We start from the raw sequence: 20,377 nt of genomic DNA, 5'->3' as shown, positions 1-20,377 counted from the left end.
TCTCCTTTATTTAACCACATCAGGCTAGGCACAGGCCCCCAAACTCATGCCTTCACTAATCTGTTCCCTGTGCCTGAGATGTACAACCTCTTCTCAAACTTGGGTAAGTTCTAACTCGTTCTTCATATCTATTTATTTATATTTTTTGACAGATATCTACTCCAGTCGTTCTTCATATCTCATTTTTTTTTTTTTTTTTTTTTCTGAGATGGAGTCTCATGTTGCTCTCAAAGTGCTGGGATTACAGGCATGAGACACTGCTCCTGCTCCCAGCCCTTTATTTATTTATTTTCGTTTTCTTTTTCTTTTTTTTTTTTTTTTGAGACATAGTCTCACTTTGTTGCCAGGCTGGAGTACAGTGGTGTGATCTCGGCTCACTGCAACCTCTGTCTCCCAGGTTCAAGCGATTCTCCTGCCTCAGCCTCCCAAGTAGCTGAGACTACAGGCACGCATCACCCGCCCAGCTAATTTTTGTATTTTTTTTTTTTTTTTTTTGAGACGGAGTCTCGCTCTGTCGCCCAGGCTGGAGTGCAGTGGCCGGATCTCAGCTCACTGCAAGCTCCGCCTCCCGGGTTCACGCCATTCTCCTGCCTCAGTCTCCCGAGTAGCTGGGACTACAGGCGCCCGCCACCTCGCCCGGCTAGTTTTTGTATTTTTTAGTAGAGATGGGGTTTCACCGTGTTAGCCAGGATGGTCTCGATCTCCTGACCTCGTGATCCGCCCGTCTCGGCCTCCCAAAGTGCTGGGATTACAGGCTTGAGCCACCGCGCCCGGCCTAATTTTTGTATTTTTAGTAGAGACGGGGTTTTGCCATGTTGGCCAGGGTGGCCTCCATCTCTTGACCTCGTGATCTGCCCGCCTCAGCCTCCCAAAGTGCCGGGACTACAGGCATATGAGGCACCACGCCCGGACTCCTATCTCTTTTTTTTTTTTTTTTTTTTTGAGACGGAGTCTGGCTCTATCGCCCAGGCTGGAGTGCAGTGGCTGGATCTCAGCTCACTGCAAGCTCCGCCTCCCGGGTTTGCACCATTCTCCTGCCTCAGCCTCCCGAGTAGCTGGGACTACAGGCGCCTGCCACCTCGCCCGGCTATTTTTTTGTATTTTTTAGTAGAGACGGGGTTTCACTGTGTTAGCCGGGATGGTCTCGATCTCCTGACCTCGTGATCCGCCCGTCTCGGCCTCCCAAAGTGCTGGGATTACAGGCTTGAGCCACCGCGCCCGGCCCCGGACTCCTATCTCTTAACAGTTTTTCTAGAAGCATGTCTCAAGCACCCCAGGCATAGTTATATTTTATTTCTCCACTTCTTTCTTCCTTTTTTTTTTTTAGAGTTTCGCTCTTGTTGCCCAGGCCAGAGCGCAATGGGATGATCTCGGCTCACAGCAACCTCCACCTCCCAGGTTCAAGCGATTCTTCCAACTCAGCCTCCCGAGTAGCTGGGATCATAGGCATGTGCCACCACTCCTGGGTAATTGTATTTTTAGTAGAGACGGGGTTTCTCCATGTTGGTCAGGCTGGTCTCGAACCCCAGACCTCAGGTGATCTGCCCGCCTGAGCCTCCCAAAGTGCTGGAATTACAGACTTGAGCCACCGCGCCCATCCTTCTTGGTTTTTTTTTGAGACGGAGTCTTGCTCTGTCACCCAGGCTGGAGTGCACTGGCATGATCCTGGCTCACTGCAACCTCCGCCTCCCCGGTTCAAGCAATTCTCTGCCTCAGCCTCCCGAGTAGCTGGTATTACAGGAGCCTGCCACCACGTGAGGCTAATTTTTGTATTTTTAGTAGAAATGGGGTTTCACCATGTTGGCCAGGCTGGTCTTGAACTCCTGACCTCGTGATCCACCTGCCTCGGCCTCACAAAGTGCTGGGATTACAGGCGTGAGCCACCAGGCCCGGCGTTGTTTCTCGACTTCTGTAATGTCCTGTGCACATCTCCAGCGCCTTCAAATCATAGTCATTGAATGATCTGTTGAATGGGTATATTAGATCTGATGGGAGCAGAGAGCTCTAGAATCGGGTAGTAAGAGACAAAGGAGAGAAACAGTACTGCATTTGACAAAATGAAACCCATTAAGAAACTACAAATTCCCGATATCAAATATAAAAATTTATTCACGAAAGTTATAGGTTATAAAATTAAATGTCCGTCTTAGTCGATGGTTGCCCATATTTTGATGAACAAGTCATTCCTAGCCTATCTTTGTTCAAACGATTTGCATACATTATGCAAATAAATGGAATTGCCCGAAGAAGGCTTACGCTACATGGTGCGGGCGAAACACCTCCCGGGACCTTTGGATTGGTCTGTCTATCCACCTTATTTGCATGACGTGATTTAACAACTGGAAGGCCCCGCCCCTCTGATGCATTTCCCCCCGCTCCAACCACCTCCCCAAATTCACGGCAAAGGGACGCTAGAGCTAGAACTCGTACCAAGTCTGCGGAAACTCCGCCCTCCAGCAGCTAATCCCGCCCGCCAGCCCGCGTCCTCTCTCCCCTCCCCAGCTGAAGGCGCCACGGGCCGTGAGTCGTTGCCTTCCACTTTTGGCGTCCCTACGTCTCTCCGCGCCCATCTGTCTACGAACGTCCAACGCACGCTCCGCCTCTTTCTCCCACATTCGTCGAGTAAATTCTGCGTCCCAACCGCCCAGCCGACCTGCACCGCATTCCCGCCCCTTCAACACGTCTCAACGGCCGACGCTGGGGGCCCGCCTCCTTAGCCAATCGACGTCCTAGTATCCTTAGGTCCCTCCTCTTTATGCAAATAACCTCCGCATGCTCCGCGCGCCCGGCGTTTTTTTTTTTTTAAAAACTAAGGACAGCCCTGGAAGTAAAGAGAGTTAGGGTAGAAAGCGCCCCGCCCTTTATGCAAATCAAGGGGCGTGTTTAGGCGCGGAGGGAGGTGGGAGGTAGGGGGGGGTGCTCCCGGGGGCGGCGGTTGCCCGGATGGGCCGTTAGTCGGAGCTCAGCCGCGGAGTGAGCGAGGGAGACGGGAGGAGCCGAACCCGGCGCCATCCGCCGCCATCCTCCCCCGCCCCACCGCCATCCCGTCCCGGGGAACCCCTAGGCCCGGGTCCCGGATCCCCGCGCACCCGGCCAGGTGAGTCTGGGTGAACCGTGCGCTGACGCCCTTTTTCGGCGCGGGAGAGGTGGTGGCGGTGGCGGCGGCAGTGGCGGCGGCGGTGGTGGCGGCGGTGGTGGCGGCGGTGGCGGGCCGGGGGGGAGGAGAAGCTGCCATTAGTCGCCGCCATTTTGTCCTCCTGCTGCCGGGCCTGCCTGCCCCTCCCCCTCCGGTACCTCTACTCCGGGACCTGCACCTCTGGCCGTTCATTCAGGATCCATAGTGTGCCCTTACCCACCCACCGTCTTGGGTTCAGGGGGTGACCCCTGCGCCTGGGCCCGTAATTCCCTACCCTCCGCTGCGTTCTTGGCTTCTCACCCACATCTGTGGGCCCCCTCCTCGGCTGCCGCCCCGGGGTGGGCCGCGCCTGATGGTTCTCTGGGAAGGGCGCTTTTCCTCCATATTGGACCCCCTCCTATCACCCAGCGCTGTGTTCCCCCTCTCTGGATGCCCCCTTCGTGTCGAGCCACTCCCACTCTAGAATCCTGCTTTTTATCCAGCATCTTTGCTTTCTGTATTGCTCAGTCGCCCTATGTCTGCTTTTTCATTTTTCCTATTTCTCGTCTCCTTTCTCCCCCAACCCCGTTTTTCTTCTCGGGCTTCTGCCCCCTTACTTCGTTGTCTGCATCTTTTTTTGGCCTTATCTGTTTCCATATATTTTCCACCTACTTTCATATGGTGGTGGAATTTTCTGTTATTTTCTGTTAGTTTTGGTCTGCTCACTCCATGATTCTTTTATTCCTTTTCTTTTCATATATTTATTTTCACAGGTTGGCCTCCTTAAACACCTACGAAGCAACATCCATGTCATCTCTAGTTTGTCATAAAGTTCTTTCTCCCCAGTTTTGGCTTTCATTCTGGGCCTGTCTGGATTTCCCTGCTTTCTTCCCCACTATTTCTCATTTCTTTACACTGTTCCCGTCCATAAACGAATGCCTGGTCACTCTGGAACGGACTGAGAGACCTGTCGTCTGGCTTGCTTAGGGAGCTGGAGGTATCGAGGAAAGAAACACTGGTGATGGACATTTTTAATGAGGATAGGAAAACGAAGATGGCTCTGGCCTTGGCCTTCTGTTTTCTGATCCATGGTTGCAGGGTGCTAGGTGGCTCTATAATGCTTTTTCTCTGTTCTTCATATGGTAAAACGGTATTTCATCTGGAGGCGATTTTTTTCCAGGAGCCAATACAGGAGCAAGTTTAGAAAAACATGGGATATTTCAAATACTTGGGGTTCCTATAGCCTGGGAATATGTAGAGCCCCAGTTGTTCTATGAGGATTTCTCTGGTACCAACCCCCATTCTGGCTGAGCAAGCTCATAAAATCCTTAAACTCCCAGCATACCTTCCTGCAAACCTTCCCAGATGTACACGAGGCTGCTGGGCAGGGAGCCTGGGGTACAGGGCCCTGGGGGCATGATTAGGGAGCTGGTGTCCAATAAATAGGGAATCTAAAGCGTTGTTTCTTCTTCTATGATGGAATTGTATGCTTCTTTTTTAGTTTTCTCTTGCTTGAATTTGTTTGCCCTGTTGTAAGCCTCTGAAACGATTTTGGTGGAGAGAGAAAAGATTACTACTTGTAGGGAATGCAAGGCTGCTACCCTTTGTAGACAGGCACAAAGGGCAGAGTGTTTATAGTAGGAGGATACTGGATTTTTACTTAGATTTCCTTGACAAAGGTGTCTGGGGGAAAGGAGGGAACATGGCATTTGAGCTATGAGGGAGCTAAGTAGATCATGGTCGCTTGAAAAGAGTGGGCAGTTTACATAGACTGGAGGAAAAGACACCAGGGGGCCTCATATCTGAGTCCCTAATGACAATGCATGGGAGTTTTTAAGCTTCTGTTATGGTCTGACCAGGGAACAGAGACTGAGGCACTTGCTCTCTGGCCCACAGGCTCCGGCACGTTTTGGGGGAGGTGCCTGCAGGACCCAACATACTCAATGAGCTTCCAGCGCAATGTCCGATCGCTCGGGGCCGACTGCCAAGGGAAAGGATGGAAAGAAGTATTCCTCGCTCAACCTGTTTGATACGTATAAGGGCAAGTCCTTAGAGATCCAGAAACCCGCTGGTGAGGGTCCTGCAAAGATGCTTCTGATGGTTGGAAGCTAGGCATGCATGGGGCATATGTTTTAGAGCTCTTTAAAGGGAAGTGGCTGTAGTAGAAATGCCAAAAGACTAGAGGAGACTTCCCAACTTTACATTGGGTCCTTTAAAGGGGGTGTGGGCTCTGGGTGAACACCAGTTACCCTCCTACAAAGGCGTGTCTGTGGTTCCCTGTCTTTGGACACGTAAGAATTGGAGGCAAAGAAATGTGGATTTGGGAAACTTTAAGGCCAACTTGCTCCTTGCAGGCTTATGATCAACCAATCTCACATAAAAGCATTGAATGTTACATGTCTCAGCCCTCTTGATAGGGATTTCAGAGATTTTTTTTTTTTTTTTTTTTTTTTTGAGACCAAGTTTCGCTCTCGTTGCCCAGGCTGGAGTGCAATGGTGTGATCTTGACTTACCACAACCTCCGCCTCCTGGATTCAAGCGATTCTCCTGCCTCAGCCTCCCGAGTAGCTGGGATTACAGGCATGCGCCACCACACCCGGCTAATTTTGTATTTTCAGTAGAGGCAGGGTTTCTCCATTTTGGTCAGGCTGGTCTTGAACTCCCGAGCTCAGGTGATCCGCCTGCCTCGGCCTGCCAAAGTGCTGGGATTATAAGCGTGAGCCACCACAACTGGCCCGATTTCAGAGATTATTAAGGGTAGGGGAAGGAATCCCTTCTAAGAGAAGTTTGGAGGAAGTGGGTAATAAGATATTCAAGATGCATAAATGTGGCCCAGGATAGGAGGCCATCAGATCTCCCATATGAGGCATTTTTGACCCTCTCTCCATCTTTTTCTCCAGTTGCCCCTCGCCATGGCCTGCAGAGTCTCGGGAAAGTTGCCATTGCCCGGCGTATGCCACCTCCAGCCAACCTTCCAAGCCTGAAAGCTGAGAACAAAGGCAATGACCCCAATGTCTCACTAGTGCCGAAAGACGGAACAGGATGGGCAAGCAAACAGGAGCAGTCCGACCCCAAGAGGTAGACAGAGGCTTGGGGGACCTAGAGTGATGGATATTTTAACTTGAACTTCAGGGAGTGTTGGGGCTTGGTTTAGCCCAGCCATGTATGAGCCAGAGACAAAGGAAGAAGTCCCTTTCTTACCTATTCCAGGTTTCTTGTTAAGTGGCTAAGGAATGGTACCTTTAGCTTTTTGTCTTGGAGAGAAAGCATGAAGAAACAGACAACAGCCTACAAAGGATGACAAAATTATTTTGTCCTTATATTTGTAAATGGCAGCAATGGGCATGATTTCAGTCCTGAGTCTCCACCAGTTGGAGAAGTCGGGGAGGCATCTCAGGCCTGAATAACCTTCCCATTCTATCCCCTCAGTTCCGATGCCTCAACCGCTCAGCCGCCGGAATCGCAGCCACTGCCGGCTTCACAGACGCCTGCCTCCAACCAGCCGAAACGACCCCCAGCAGCCCCAGAGGTAACTGGAGAACTGGAGGGGTAAGGGGAAGAATGGCTCATAGCTGTCCCACCCACATCATTTATCATCTCTCTAAACACTTCCCCAGAACACTCCTTTGGTTCCAAGCGGGGTAAAGTCCTGGGCACAAGCCAGCGTCACCCATGGAGCACATGGAGATGGTGAGTGCAGCACTTAATTGGGGAGCTGTGTTTGGGCACTATGGGATGCATGAGCCCTGCACTGTATTTTCAGCCAAGTGATTTTGGTCTTCTTTGGCTAAATCAAGAACCACCCATAATTCAGTTTCATGGAGGCACATGAGCAAGTTTAAGTCTCAGTCTTATATGATGGAGTGTAGTGGTCCCAGAACTGTCCTTCTTGGAGAATAAGCAGTTATTTTCTAGGGGGGTGAGTTTGAAGGCAGGAAACCTGATAGTCTGGTATCTGTCAGAACCTTCCACTTTTTTGTTTGTTTGTTTTTTGAAATGGAGTCTAACTCTGTCACCCAGGCTGGGGTGCAGTGGCGCAATCTTGGCTCACTGCAACCTCCGCCTCCTGGGTTCAAGTGATTTTCCTGCCTCAACCTCCAGAGTAGCTGGGACTACAGGCACGCGCCAACACGCCCAACTAATTTTTTTGTATTTTTAGTAGAGATGTGGTTTCACCATGTTGGCCGGGATAGTCTCGATCTCTTGACCTCGTGATCCACCCGCCTCAGCCTCCCACAGTGCTGGGATTACAGGCGTGAGCCACCATGCCCGGTCAGAGCCTTCCACTTTTATAGCGTGTTCTCAGTAAATAAACTTCTGCCTCCTGTTCTGTATCACCATCCTAATAGGTGGAAGGGCATCAAGCCTACTGTCGCGATTCTCTCGAGAGGAATTTCCGACCCTGCAGGCGGCTGGCGACCAGGACAAGGCTGCCAAGGAAAGGGAGTCTGCCGAACAGTCGTCTGGGCCCGGACCAAGCCTCCGCCCCCAAAGTGAGTGGCTGCCTTTTGGCCAAGACATAATCTATTCCATCTCAGAGCTAAGTGCTAGCTTATTCACCTTCCTCCCCATCACTTTCAGCTATGTTCACTTGCCCTCCAATCATTGATACCCCTCTCTACGTTTTCCAAAATACAGATTCTACAACTTGGAGGGACGGAGGTGGGCGTGGCCCTGATGAGCTGGAGGGCCCGGACTCCAAACTTCATCATGGTCATGATCCCCGGGGGGCGCTGCAACCTTCAGGCCCACCCCAGTTCCCTCCCTACCGCGGAATGATGCCGCCCTTCGTGAGTCTTGGTGTCTTGTCTTAGAGCGATTACGTTGGAAGCTGGAGAGCTAGGAATCAGGACTTAGTCTTTGGCCTATGAGATAGAAGGGAGGGTGGGAGGATGATTGATAGCAGGCTTAAGAAGCTAGAAGGGTGTATGACTGTCCCTCTGAGCAGCTACTGTTGGACCGTTTTACAGATGTATCCCCCATATCTCCCGTTCCCTCCGCCCTATGGACCCCAGGGGCCTTACCGATACCCCACTCCTGATGGGCCCAGGTGAGCAATCCAGGTCTGGTTTTGTGGCTTGGGGGAGGGGAAGCTTATTGGGGGAGGAGATGGTTTTCTAGCCAGGAGGCTCAGTCTAGGATCAGTCTTGTATGTGGTTATACAATATGCCATCTTTCATTTTCTTTTCTGTGTACAGCCGTTTTCCCCGTGTGGCGGGCCCCCGAGGCTCGGGGCCACCAATGCGTCTAGTAGAGCCTGTGGGTCGTCCCTCTATTCTCAAAGAAGATAATCTCAAAGAGTTTGATCAGTTGGATCAGGAGAATGATGATGGTTGGGCAGGTAAGTGGATGTTAAGGGTCAAGAATTTGGATCTTGAGGAAAAAAAGAATACAGGGTTATGTGGGTGAAAGGCAGACATTGAAGTGTAGGGAAGGCTAGGGCCAGTGGCTCACATCTGTAATCTCAGTGCTTTGGGAGTGTTAGGTGAGAGGATCGCTTGAAGCCAGGAGTTGGGCAACATAGCAAGACCCCCACCTCTACAAAAATATCTTATTTTAATTAGTTGGTTGTGGACTATGCATTTGTGGTCCCAGCTACTGTGGAGGTTGAGGTGGGAGGATCAGTTGAGCCCAGGAGTTGGAGGTCACAGTGATCTATGATCATGCCATTGAACTCCAGCCTGGGCAACAGAGCGAGACTTTACTTCTTAAAGGAAAAAAGAAAAGGGTAGGGGAGGATGGATGGGGAATACCAAGTCCTGGCAAAGTGGAGAGAGGAATAAGAATAAGACTTCATTGGTGGATCTAGACTTCAGAGGGAAGGGTGCTGGCATTGGTAGTCCTTCTTGTTGTGTAGTTCCAGACTACCTTATGAGATTGGAGGGCAGAATGCTTGGGTTACTAATACTCATATTTCCCCTCAGGGGCCCATGAAGAGGTTGACTACACTGAAAAGCTCAAGTTCAGCGATGAGGAAGATGGGCGAGACTCTGATGAGGAGGGAGCTGAGGGCCAGTGAGTTAGGGCCGTCAGGGGAGAGGAGGAGGGGTCTTTGTTTGTGTTTTGGTAATATACTCTTAGAGGAGTATATTAGTTGCAGCTGATTTTAATTTCACTGTTGCTCTGCTCACAGCAAGGATTCCCAATCAGCATCTGGTGAGGAACGGCCCACTGAAGCAGATGGCAAAAAGGGCAACTCCCCCAACAGCGAACTGCCCCCTCCTAAGACGGCTTGGGCAGAAACCTCTCGGCCTCCAGAGACAGAGCCAGGACCTCCTGCCCCAAAGCCTTCCCTACCCCCACCTCACCGGGGCCCCGCCGGGAACTGGGGCCCACCTGGGGACTACCCAGTGAGTGTCTACAATAAGGGATTGAGAGGGTCAGCTGTGGGAAATCAGTGTCAGCTGAGTAATGGAAGCAGTTGTGATATAGAGGAAGAGGGTGCTAAAAATGGACTGTGTGAAGTGCCAGGCTGCAGAACATCCTGGAAAGCTTGGAAATATCTTTGGTGATAGCGGAGTCTGGGTAAGAAGTGAGAAACTGGGATGCTAATGAGGAAAGAAGAACAAGAAGGCCTGGGTATTTGGGTTTCTGAAGGAGAGAGAGAACAGACAAAAAGACTAGGGTGGCTAGATAGCTGGATCTGGTAGTGTGCATCTATAGTCCAAGCTACTCAGCAGGCTGAAGCAGAAGGATCACTTGAGCCCAGGAGTTCAAGATCAGCCGGGGCAACATAGCAAGACCTGGTCTCAGACAAGACCAGGGTAGTGAATTTGTCACCACCCAGAGAGATCAACACCAAAGCATGGGTCCTTGCATCCTGCAAGTAGCGACAGTTGATTGGTCTGTGAAAGAGATGGTAGAAAGCATAGTAACTGATACCCCTGGCCCTGCTGGGTCTTGCCAATTGACAGGATCGTGGGGGTCCTCCCTGCAAGCCTCCAGCACCTGAAGATGAGGATGAGGCATGGCGGCAGCGACGAAAGCAGTCATCATCTGAGATTTCCCTGGCAGTGGAGCGGGCCCGGCGACGGCGAGAAGAAGAGGAGCGGCGCATGCAGGAAGAGCGCCGGGCAGCCTGTGCTGAGAAGCTCAAGCGACTCGATGAAAAGTTTGGGGCACCTGACAAGCGGCTCAAAGCAGAGCCTGCTGCCCCACCTGCTGCCCCTTCTACCCCAGCTCCACCACCTGCAGTCCCTAAAGAACTCCCTGCACCTCTGGCGCCATCTCCGGCATCAGCCCCAACACCAGAGAAAGAACCTGAAGAGTCAGCACAGGCCCCTCCTGCCCAATGTACTCCCACTCCAGGTGTGGCTGCAGCTCCCACTCTGGTGAGTGGTGGTGGCAGTACCAGTAGCACCAGCAGTGGCAGCTTCGAAGCCAGCCCAGGTATGGAGATGGGGATAGGTACTACCAGATGTCAGATCACTGCTTCAAGGTGCTTAAAGGTTCAGGGTGGTAAGGCTGGGGACAAATGAAGTAGAAGGCAGTTGTTTTGGTTTATTGGTTATCAGTGATAGTGTCCTATCTGTGTATCTGAAGGAGGGAAGATTTTGTCTGAAATCCTAGGTTGTAGTCTAATACCATTTCTTGGCAGAGTATTGTAGCTCACGCCTGTAAACCCAATATTTTGGGAGGCTTGGGGTGGAGGATCACTTGAGCCTAGGGAGTTTGAAACCAGCCTGGGCAACAAAGTAAGACCCTGTCGGCCAGGCATGGTGGTTCACGCCTGTAATCCCAGCACTTTGGGAGGCTGAGGCGGGCATATCACGAGGTCAGGAGTTCAAGACCAGCCTGGCCGACATAGTGAAACCTGTCTCTACTAAAAATACAAAAATTAGCCAAGTGTGGTGGCACGTGCCTGTAGTCCCAGCTACTTGGGAGGCTGAGGCAGGAGAATCGCTTGAACCCAGGAGGCAGAGGTTGCTGTGAGCCGAGACCATGCCATTGCACTCCAGGCTGGGTGACAGAGCAGGACTCTGTCTCAAAAAAAAAAAAAAACTGTCTCACAAGAAATATATCAATAAAAACCCATTTCCTGTAGGCCGAGACTGAAGAAAGTACTGTTATTCTGATGATTGCATAGAAAGCTAATGCCATCACCATAGGCTCATGAGAGGTCATAAAGTGCTTTAATGGGTCTTAAATGGGAGGGACTTCAATAGAATAGATGTTGAATAGAGTACCTCAGTCTTAAGGGAGCTAGAGATGAGACCTGATACTCCTGGAGTGTTCATGGAGTGTCTGTTGTTGAACTAGATCACTCTGTTGTGTTTTTTTTCTTCTTCGATGCAGTGGAACCACAATTGCCCTCAAAAGAGGGTCCTGAACCGCCAGAAGAGGTTCCTCCTCCTACCACACCCCCAGCTCCAAAGGTGGAACCCAAGGGTGATGGGATTGGTCCCACCCGCCAGCCCCCTAGTCAGGGCTTGGGCTACCCCAAATATCAGAAGTCGTTGCCTCCTCGTTTCCAGCGGCAGCAGCAGGTAAAATCAAGTTATTTACTCTCTGAGGGCTGCTTTTCTTCCTGGCTTCAGTACCTAATTCTCCTCATAAGTTATCTTCTGGGTCCCTTTGCTTCTTTGTCCAGTTGTCTCCGTTGTCACCACAATTTCCCCTAGTCCAAGTTTTTTCTTTGCTGATTCCCTTGTCTGTGTGTGCTTTGAGCCTCTCTCATCTTGTCTTTCCTAGGAGCAGCTCCTGAAGCAACAGCAGCAGCAGCAGTGGCAGCAGCATCAACAGGGCTCTGCCCCTCCTACCCCAGTGCCCCCATCACCACCACAACCTGTGACCCTGGGGGCTGTGCCAGCTCCACAGGCTCCGCCCCCACCCCCCAAGGCCCTCTACCCAGGTGCTCTGGGCCGGCCCCCACCCATGCCCCCAATGAACTTTGATCCCCGATGGATGATGATTCCTCCTTATGTGGACCCCCGGCTCCTCCAGGGTCGGCCCCCTCTAGACTTCTACCCTCCTGGCGTGCATCCCTCTGGTAAAGGGGCATGGGAGGAGGAGTGGGAAACAGGAAAATCCCCTCAGTCTTAGAAATTGGGTATCAGGGTCTTAACTGTCACACTGGTATGATGGGTTTTACCCGTCATAGTGAAGAGGGAAGGGCATATGCTTAGCACTGCTGAGATAGGTGTGTTGCAAAATGGACTTAGTTAAGAGATAAGCAGTGGTTGGCCAGGCATGGTGGTTCACGCCTGTAATCCCAGCACTTAGGGAGGCCAAGGCAGGCAGATCACCTGAGTTCAGGAGTTCGAGACCACCCTGGCTAATGTGAAACCCTGTTTCCACTAAAAATACAAAAAATATAGCCGGGCGTGGTGGCACTCGCCTGTAGCGGGAGACTGAGGCAGGAGAATCGCTTGAACCCAGGAGGCGGAGGTTGCAGTGAGCTAAGATTGTGCCATCACACTCCAGCTTAGGCAACAAGAGTGAAACTCCATCTCAAAGGAATGAATAGCAAAACTCCATCTCAAAAACGAAGGAATGAATGAAAGGAAAGAAGGAGTGGTCCTTCATTTGCTAGGATTTATTTGGGGTGGGTTGATTCTCTTGTAGCGAAGCTGAGTGGATAATCTTGTTATACAAGAGCAGGCAAGGCCCAGACCGACTGGGAACAAGAGATGGATGAGCTGACTTGACAGGGAGGACTAGATTGGAGAGATGCTTTTTGGGCTGGAGGGCCTGTGACATGAATAGGATTATTTTTCTTTTTCTTTGGTTTCTTCAGGCCTAGTTCCCCGAGAGCGCTCAGACAGTGGGGGCTCAAGCTCAGAGCCATTTGACCGTCATGCACCTGCTATGTTACGGGAACGGGGCACTCCACCGGTGGATCCAAAGTTGGCCTGGGTAGGAGATGTTTTCACCGCCACACCCACCGACCCCCGCCCACTTACCTCACCACTGCGCCAGGCTGCAGATGAGGATGACAAGGGGATGAGGTGAGTCTTGGTCATGAGAAATGGGTGAGTTCATAGTGAAAGGATCTAGGCCTGGGAGAAAGGTACTTTGGGTTAGTGGTAGGGATAGGGATGAACAGGAAAGGAGAGGCTAGATGCAGTAGCTCATCCCTGTAATCCCAGCATTTTGGGAGGCTGAGGCAAGAAGATTGCTTGAGCCCAGCAGTATGAGATCAGCCTGGGCAACTAGATGCCATCTCTGCCAAAACAGAAAAACAGTAAAAGAGAGTCTAGATCATAATAAAGTGTTCTTTTCCCACCTAGTTCTGGTTTTCCTGAGATACTTACTTTCATTCTTTCTGTCTGTCTCTTCAGGAGCGAGACTCCTCCAGTACCTCCCCCACCACCCTATCTGGCCAGTTATCCAGGCTTTCCTGAGAATGGAGCCCCTGGGCCCCCAGTCTCTCGCTTTCCTCTGGAGGAACCAGCTCCCCCAGGGCCCCGTCCTCTCCCCTGGCCCCCAGGCAGTGATGAAGGGGCCAAGATACAAACTCAGCCTCCCAAGAAGGAGCCCCCTAAGGAGGAGACTGCACAGCTGACAGGGCCAGAAGCAGGCCGAAAGCCTGCCCGCGGAGTTGGAAGTGGAGGCCAGGGTCCCCCGCCACCCCGCAGAGAGAGTCGCACAGAGACCCGCTGGGGCCCTCGTCCAGGCAGCAGTCGTCGTGGAATCCCTCCAGAGGAGCCAGGGGCCCCACCCCGCCGGGCTGGGCCTATAAAGAAACCACCACCACCTACAAAAGTTGAAGAGCTGCCTCCCAAGCCTCTCGAACAGGGGGATGAAACCCCCAAAGCCCCAAAGCCAGACCCACTCAAGATAGCCAAGGGGAAGCTCGGGGGCCCCAAGGAGACCCCACCCAATGGGAATCTTTCCCCTGCCCCAAGGCTTCGGAGGGACTATTCCTATGAAAGAGTGGGTCCTACCTCTTGCCGGGGTCGGGGCCGAGGCGAGTATTTTGCCAGAGGGAGGGGTTTTCGGGGGACCTATGGGGGACGGGGGCGGGGAGCCCGAAGCCGGGAATTCCGCAGTTACCGAGAGTTTCGAGGAGATGATGGGCGTGGAGGTGGGACGGGGGGACCAAACCACCCTCCTGCTCCCCGAGGCCGCACTGCCAGCGAGACCCGGAGCGAGGGTTCAGAGTATGAGGAAATCCCCAAGCGGCGCCGGCAGCGGGGCTCGGAAACAGGCAGTGAGACCCATGAGAGTGATCTGGCTCCCTCAGACAAGGAGGCCCCCCCACCCAAGGAGGGAACACTCACTCAGGTCCCTCTTGCTCCCCCACCACCAGGAGCCCCACCTTCACCAGCCCCAGCCCGCTTTACTGCCCGGGGTGGGCGAGTCTTCACTCCCAGAGGGGTGCCATCTCGCCGGGGCCGAGGAGGAGGGAGGCCCCCTCCTCAAGTCTGCCCCGGCTGGAGCCCTCCAGCCAAGTCTCTGGCTCCCAAGAAACCTCCCACAGGCCCTTTGCCACCAAGTAAGGAGCCTTTGAAAGAGAAGTTGATCCCAGGGCCTCTGTCCCCCGTGGCGCGCGGAGGCAGCAGTGGAGGCAGCAACGTGGGCATGGAAGACGGGGAGCGACCCCGAAGGAGGCGACATGGGAGGGCTCAGCAGCAGGATAAACCACCTCGTTTCCGGAGGCTGAAACAGGAACGGGAAAATGCTGCAAGGGGGTCTGAGGGCAAGCCCTCCTTAACCCTTCCAGCCTCCACTCCTGGACCTGAGGAGGCCCTCACAACAGTCACAGTGGCCCCACCACCTCGCCGGGCAGCTGCCAAGTCTCCTGATCTGTCAAACCAGAACTCAGACCAAGCCAATGAGGAATGGGAGACTGCATCAGAGAGCAGTGACTTCGCCAGTGAGCGCCGAGGGGACAAAGAGGCACCCCCACCAGCACTGCTAACACCCAAGGCTGTGGGAACTCCTGGGGGAGGTGGAGGTGGAGCTGTACCAGGTATTTCAGCCATGTCCCGCGGAGATCTGAGCCAGAGAGCCAAGGATTTGAGTAAACGGAGCTTCTCAAGTCAGCGGCCAGGCATGGAACGGCAGAACCGGCGCCCTGGCCCAGGGGGCAAGGCTGGCAGCAGTGGCAGCAGCAGTGGAGGAGGCGGTGCGGGTCCTGGAGGAAGGACCGGGCCAGGACGAGGAGACAAGAGGAGCTGGCCCTCTCCCAAGAACCGAAGGTGGGTAGGGACAAACTTAAATTTATTGTGGTTTAAAAATTGGAGGAGGGGGAAAAAACCTGAGGGAAAGGTAAGTTTGGGTGTAGTGGAGGTTGTGGCCATGGACTCTAGAATTAGTAAGATTTCCGCGTCTGGCTAAGGCAACTGGAAAGCAGTTGGTAGGGTGATGGAGTCAAGAACAGCCACGTATATATTTATTCCTGGTTCTTTGCTTTCCACTTTGTGTCCGTGTACACATAGGAACCCTTAGAAGGACTCAGAAACACCTGGACTTTAATAGGGAAGAGAATAGGTTGTAAGCAGAAGTTGGGAAACTTAACTTGTGGGAAAAAGTAACGATTTAGTGGATACTGGAGCTACTGCCCTTGTTTTCTCCAGTCGTCCTCCAGAGGAGCGTCCCCCGGGGCTTCCCCTGCCTCCCCCACCTCCCAGCAGTTCTGCTGTCTTCCGCCTGGACCAAGTTATCCACAGCAACCCTGCTGGCATCCAACAGGCTCTGGCCCAGCTTAGTAGCCGTCAAGGGAGTGTAACTGCACCAGGGGGGCACCCAAGGCACAAGCCTGGACCTCCCCAAACCCCTCAGGGCCCCTCTCCTAGGCCCCCAACCCGGTATGAGCCCCAGAGGGTCAACAACGGCCTCAGTTCTGGTAAGCTGGAGGGGTTATGGTGGGAATATCTCCATCCCCAGAGAAGGTCAAGTGCTGGAGGGAGTGGGTGGAGAACCTGGCCTAGGGGCCCTGCTGCTCGGTCGGTTTCTGCAGGGAGCAAGGGTAGAAGGATTGGGAGATGGAGTAGGGAAGAAGTTAGGGTCAGTGGCAGAGCCAGGCAGATGCTGACACTTTTTCTCTTCCCCAGACCCCCACTTTGAGGAGCCAGGTCCAATGGTGAGAGGGGTGGGTGGGACTCCTCGGGATTCTGCCCGGGTTAGTCCCTTTCCCGCTAAACGTCGGGAGCGGCCTCCCAGAAAACCAGAGCTGCTACAGGAGGTAAAGAATGGGTTTGAGATTGTGCTTCGCTGCACTCTTACTCGTGAAGATTCTTGTTGGTTATGTTTTCTCCGTTCTCTTTCCTGTTTTTCACTGTTTTTACTCCAGAATTCTCAGTATTAGTCTCCCACGTGTCTCCCTTGTTGCCTCACGCCACACACTGTGTCACCCCACTCTGTCCTGGCTTCCTATAATTCCCAGTTCCCACCCAATTCATGTTTTGCCTCTGGCCCTTCTCATCCGTAGGAATCTTTGCCACCTCCTCATAGCTCTGGATTCTTGGGCTCTAAGCCTGAGGGCCCAGGCCCTCAGGCAGAGTCCAGAGATACAGGCACAGAGGCCCTGACCCCTCACATCTGGAACCGTTTACATACTGGTGAGTAAAACTGAGTGAAAGGACTATGGTAGAAGGGTTAAGAATGAGATGGGCTTCTGAGCTATCATCTCTCACTTGTCTTCTGGTTGGTGCTCCCTTCTCCAGCCACTAGCCGAAAGAGTTATCGGCCCAGCTCCATGGAGCCTTGGATGGAGCCCCTGAGTCCTTTCGAGGATGTGGCTGGCACAGAGGTGAGTGAGGGTGGGAGGGTGTCTGAGCTGGGACTTCTTTGAGCACTGGCCATACTCCCCCACTTGCTCTGGGTTGAGTCTGGAGCTGTTCTCTCACTTGGTTGTCCCTTCTGCAGTTTATCTGTGTGCATCAGTCAGGTATTGGGGTGCTTTCTACCCTGACTTAACTAACTCCTTCTCCACTCCTCTCAGATGAGTCAGTCTGACAGTGGGGTGGACCTGAGTGGGGATTCTCAGGTGTCATCAGGTCCCTGCAGCCAGCGAAGTTCCCCTGATGGAGGACTCAAGGGGGCAGCAGAGGGACCCCCCAAGAGGCCTGGAGGCCCCTCACCCCTGAATGCTGTTCCTTGTGAGGGTCCACCTGGCTCTGAACCTCCTAGGAGACCGCCACCTGCCCCCCACGATGGGGACAGAAAGGTAAAAGACTAAAAAAGGATAAGGGGAATGTTTCTAGGAATCTGACTTTGGCCCTACCTTTTTCTGCTTTTTCCCTCTGCGTGTGTGTTGTGGGCATTCCAATTTAGATTTCCCTTCCCCTCCCCCAACCCACTTTACTGTATGCCCAATCCAGGAGCTGCCCCGGGAGCAGCCTCTGCCCCCTGGCCCCATTGGCACAGAACGATCACAGCGTACAGACCGAGGCACAGAGCCTGGCCCCATTCGGCCATCCCATCTACCTGGTCCCCCAGTCCAGTTTGACACTAGTGACAAGGTCTGTGTGGGCTGGATATGGGTGTCCTGAGTTGGGTGGAGAGAAGGGAAGGACTAAAGGTGGGACATAGAGGACGCATGTCTGTCATGGGACAATGTCTCCTGCCTTGTTGTGATCACAGGACTCGGACTTACGCCTAGTGGTAGGAGACAGCTTGAAAGCAGAGAAGGAGCTAACAGCATCAGTCACTGAGGTAAGTGGGAGTAAGAATTTGGTGGAAAGGCCCAAGATTGCCGGAGAAGATTGCTGGGAGTGACCAGGGCATCCAGGATGCCAGACATCCCTCTCCACAAGGCCTTTCCTTCCCAGGCCATTCCTGTATCAAGAGACTGGGAGCTGCTTCCCAGTGCTGCTGCCTCTGCTGAGCCACAATCCAAGAACCTGGGTTCTGGGCACTGTGGCCCGGAGCCCCCCTCCTCAGGCCAGCGTCTGTATCCTGAGGTCTTCTATGGCAGTGCTGGGCCTTCCAGTTCTCAGGTAGCCCCACTTCCCATTGCATGACCCCTTCAGTAAATAATCATTTTTTTCTGCCTGGTACGTATTTATAATCAAGCCTTTCTATGTTGTAGAGTTGTGAAATACCACTTTGTGACATCATTTTTGTCCCTGCGTTCTGCTGCTATGGGTGGGATGGTGATCTTTTCTTGACCACAGATATTAAAGATGTTTCAACCCTACTCTTCTGCAGATCTCTGGGGGAGCCATGGACTCTCAATTACATCCAAACAGTGGAGGCTTCCGCCCTGGGACACCCTCACTGCACCCTTACAGGTAAGACCCGATACCTGTGGACCACAGAAGTACTTGGAGATGTGTTTCAGGGGAGAGAGAAGGGGAAGACACAGTTCTAGGGTACCAGAAGCTAGTGGACTTAAGGCATTGCTAGGACTCTGGCTTCCTAACAGCTTTTCTCCCCACAATTTCTTTCCAGATCACAGCCCCTATACCTACCCCCCGGCCCAGCCCCTCCCTCGGCACTGCTCTCTGGGGTAGCTCTCAAGGGCCAGTTTCTGGATTTCTCCACACTGCAAGCTGCAGAGCTGGGGAAGTTGCCGGCTGGAGGAGTTCTCTACCCTCCACCTTCCTTCCTCTACTCTCCGGCTTTCTGCCCCAGTCCTTTGCCTGACACATCGTTGCTTCAGGTAAGAGAGGGGCAGGTGTTAGATATTGGGGGATAGGGTGGGGAGAACGATTTTGTAGGGGTTGATGTATTTCTTCCCATTTCCCAACAGGTACGCCAGGATCTGCCGTCCCCTTCGGATTTTTATTCTACTCCTCTGCAGCCTGGTGGCCAAAGTGGCTTTCTCCCTTCAGGGGCTCCTGCCCAGCAGGTATATTGTATCTTCCCACTTCCCTTTCATTTGATTTCTCTGTCCAATCACTGGCTTTGATTTTCCCTGGTTTTCTGACATTCCTTCCTGCCCCCAACATGCACACCCAAATTTCTTGTTACAGATGCTTCTACCCATGGTAGACTCACAGCTGCCTGTGGTGAACTTTGGCTCCCTGCCGCCAGCACCACCTCCTGCTCCACCTCCCCTTTCTCTGTTACCTGTGGGCCCTGCTCTGCAGCCCCCAAGCCTGGCTGTGCGGCCCCCACCTGCTCCTGCTACTCGGGTGCTGCCTTCACCTGCCAGGCCCTTCCCTGCTAGCTTGGGGCGAGCAGAGGTAAGGTACAGCAACTGAGGGGCTAGGGAGTGCCAAGATTTAGGAGTAGGGATTCTGTATTTCAAGGCAGGGAGTTCATGATTTTTCTTCCCTCAGCTGCATCCAGTGGAACTAAAGCCGTTCCAGGATTATCAAAAACTGAGCAGCAATCTTGGGGGACCTGGGTCATCACGGACTCCCCCAACTGGAAGGTGAAAGGGAATAGGGATGTGGACTTTCCAAGTGCTTCCTTACTTTGGGACCAGGGTCTGGATCCTGGGCGTGCCTTAGATGTCCTTCTTCTCTTAGGTCCTTCTCTGGCCTCAATTCCCGTCTCAAGGCCCCGCCTTCCACCTACAGTGGAGTCTTCCGCACCCAGCGCATCGACCTTTACCAGCAGGTAAAGGAGAAACCCCTGTGGCCCCAGCTCTAAATTGGAGTTGCCACCTGATCTCCTGTCCTTCCATCCCATCCCTGACCTCCCACCATGACTCACTGTTTAACACATGCCTGTCCTCTAGGCCTCCCCACCAGATGCCCTGCGCTGGATACCTAAGCCTTGGGAGCGGACAGGGCCGCCTTCTCGAGAAGGGCCCTCTAGACGGGCAGAGGAGCCTGGGTCCCGAGGGGACAAGGAGCCTGGGTTGCCCCCACCCCGCTGAGGGAGTTCCTCTTGCCCCCTACCCCCGGGGCTTGTATATAGATTATAAATATATAAGGGGGAAAGGGGTGGGGGGGAGGGGTTGTGGGGCTGGGGCCTCACTTCCCCTCCTTCCCCTTCCCCTGGTCCCTGTCCCTGGGGCTGTTTGTTAAAAAAGAGTAATAAAAGGATTTAAAAAAAAGTTCTACAGTGATTTGGGGGATGGGTTGTTGGCATTGTCTTAAAAGCATGGTGCTTAGTGATCTGTAGTTTCAGTCAGGGAAATATTCGTTCCATTCCAGAGAGCTGTTGAAACTAAAAACACAACCATCATACTGGATCTTTAAATTTTTGTGACTGAGGAATTTGGGCTGAGCTCAGCTGGATAAATCTTTTTTGTGCCAGTGAGGTCAACTGGTTATCAGTCTGCACCTGACACCTGGGCTGGTCCCAATATGGCTCCCTTTGCTATCTGGGGCCTTGGTGAGACATCTGTAACATTACTGGATTATCAACCAGCGTCTTCACATGGATTCTCCAGCAGACCTGTGAGCTCATGTTCCAAGA

At 52.9% G+C, this 20,377-nt stretch overlaps 1 protein-coding gene, 1 long non-coding RNA gene and 1 other non-coding gene across 4 annotated transcripts; 2 read left to right on the top strand and 1 right to left on the bottom strand.

Moving 5' to 3' along the window:
- Window positions 1-1,764: 1,764 nt before the first annotated feature.
- Window positions 1,765-2,624, bottom strand: LOC135970328 (uncharacterized). The gene is made up of 2 exons (XR_010586030.2): window positions 2,431-2,624; window positions 1,765-2,004 (listed from the first exon to the last, which is right to left on the bottom strand). It is a non-coding gene; the product is annotated as an uncharacterized lncRNA (long non-coding RNA).
- Window positions 2,625-2,924: 300 nt separating this feature from the next.
- PRRC2A (proline rich coiled-coil 2A) lies at window positions 2,925-20,024 on the top strand. Of its 2 annotated transcripts, XM_005553538.4 has the most exons (31): window positions 2,925-3,097; window positions 5,012-5,186; window positions 6,016-6,193; window positions 6,545-6,644; window positions 6,733-6,805; window positions 7,465-7,608; window positions 7,754-7,905; window positions 8,086-8,165; window positions 8,314-8,456; window positions 9,040-9,130; window positions 9,249-9,465; window positions 10,030-10,504; window positions 11,411-11,601; window positions 11,807-12,104; window positions 12,852-13,062; window positions 13,396-15,258; window positions 15,637-15,905; window positions 16,114-16,244; window positions 16,491-16,620; window positions 16,726-16,811; window positions 17,004-17,228; window positions 17,383-17,523; window positions 17,645-17,716; window positions 17,833-18,000; window positions 18,212-18,294; window positions 18,455-18,665; window positions 18,756-18,854; window positions 18,979-19,191; window positions 19,288-19,382; window positions 19,480-19,570; window positions 19,692-20,024. In XM_005553538.4, the coding sequence occupies exons 2-31, from the start codon at window positions 5,075-5,077 to the stop codon at window positions 19,830-19,832; spliced, it is 6,483 nt and encodes a 2,160-aa protein (XP_005553595.3). In that variant the 5' UTR covers window positions 2,925-3,097; window positions 5,012-5,074; the 3' UTR covers window positions 19,833-20,024. The 2 variants fall into 2 exon arrangements, with proteins under 2 accessions (XP_005553595.3, XP_073894521.1); XM_074038420.1 differs by lacking the exon at window positions 8,086-8,165.
- On the top strand, window positions 5,364-5,495 carry LOC123573233 (small nucleolar RNA SNORA38). The gene has a single exon (XR_006697962.1). It is a non-coding gene; the product is annotated as a small nucleolar RNA SNORA38 (small nucleolar RNA).
- Window positions 20,025-20,377: the final 353 nt, after the last annotated feature.

Source organism: Macaca fascicularis, chromosome 4 (assembly GCF_037993035.2).
Source record: "Macaca fascicularis isolate 582-1 chromosome 4, T2T-MFA8v1.1".
Taxonomy (NCBI): Eukaryota; Metazoa; Chordata; class Mammalia; order Primates; family Cercopithecidae; genus Macaca; species Macaca fascicularis.
Note: the sequence above shows the minus strand (reverse complement) of the source record. Positions and strands in the feature narration are given on the sequence as shown.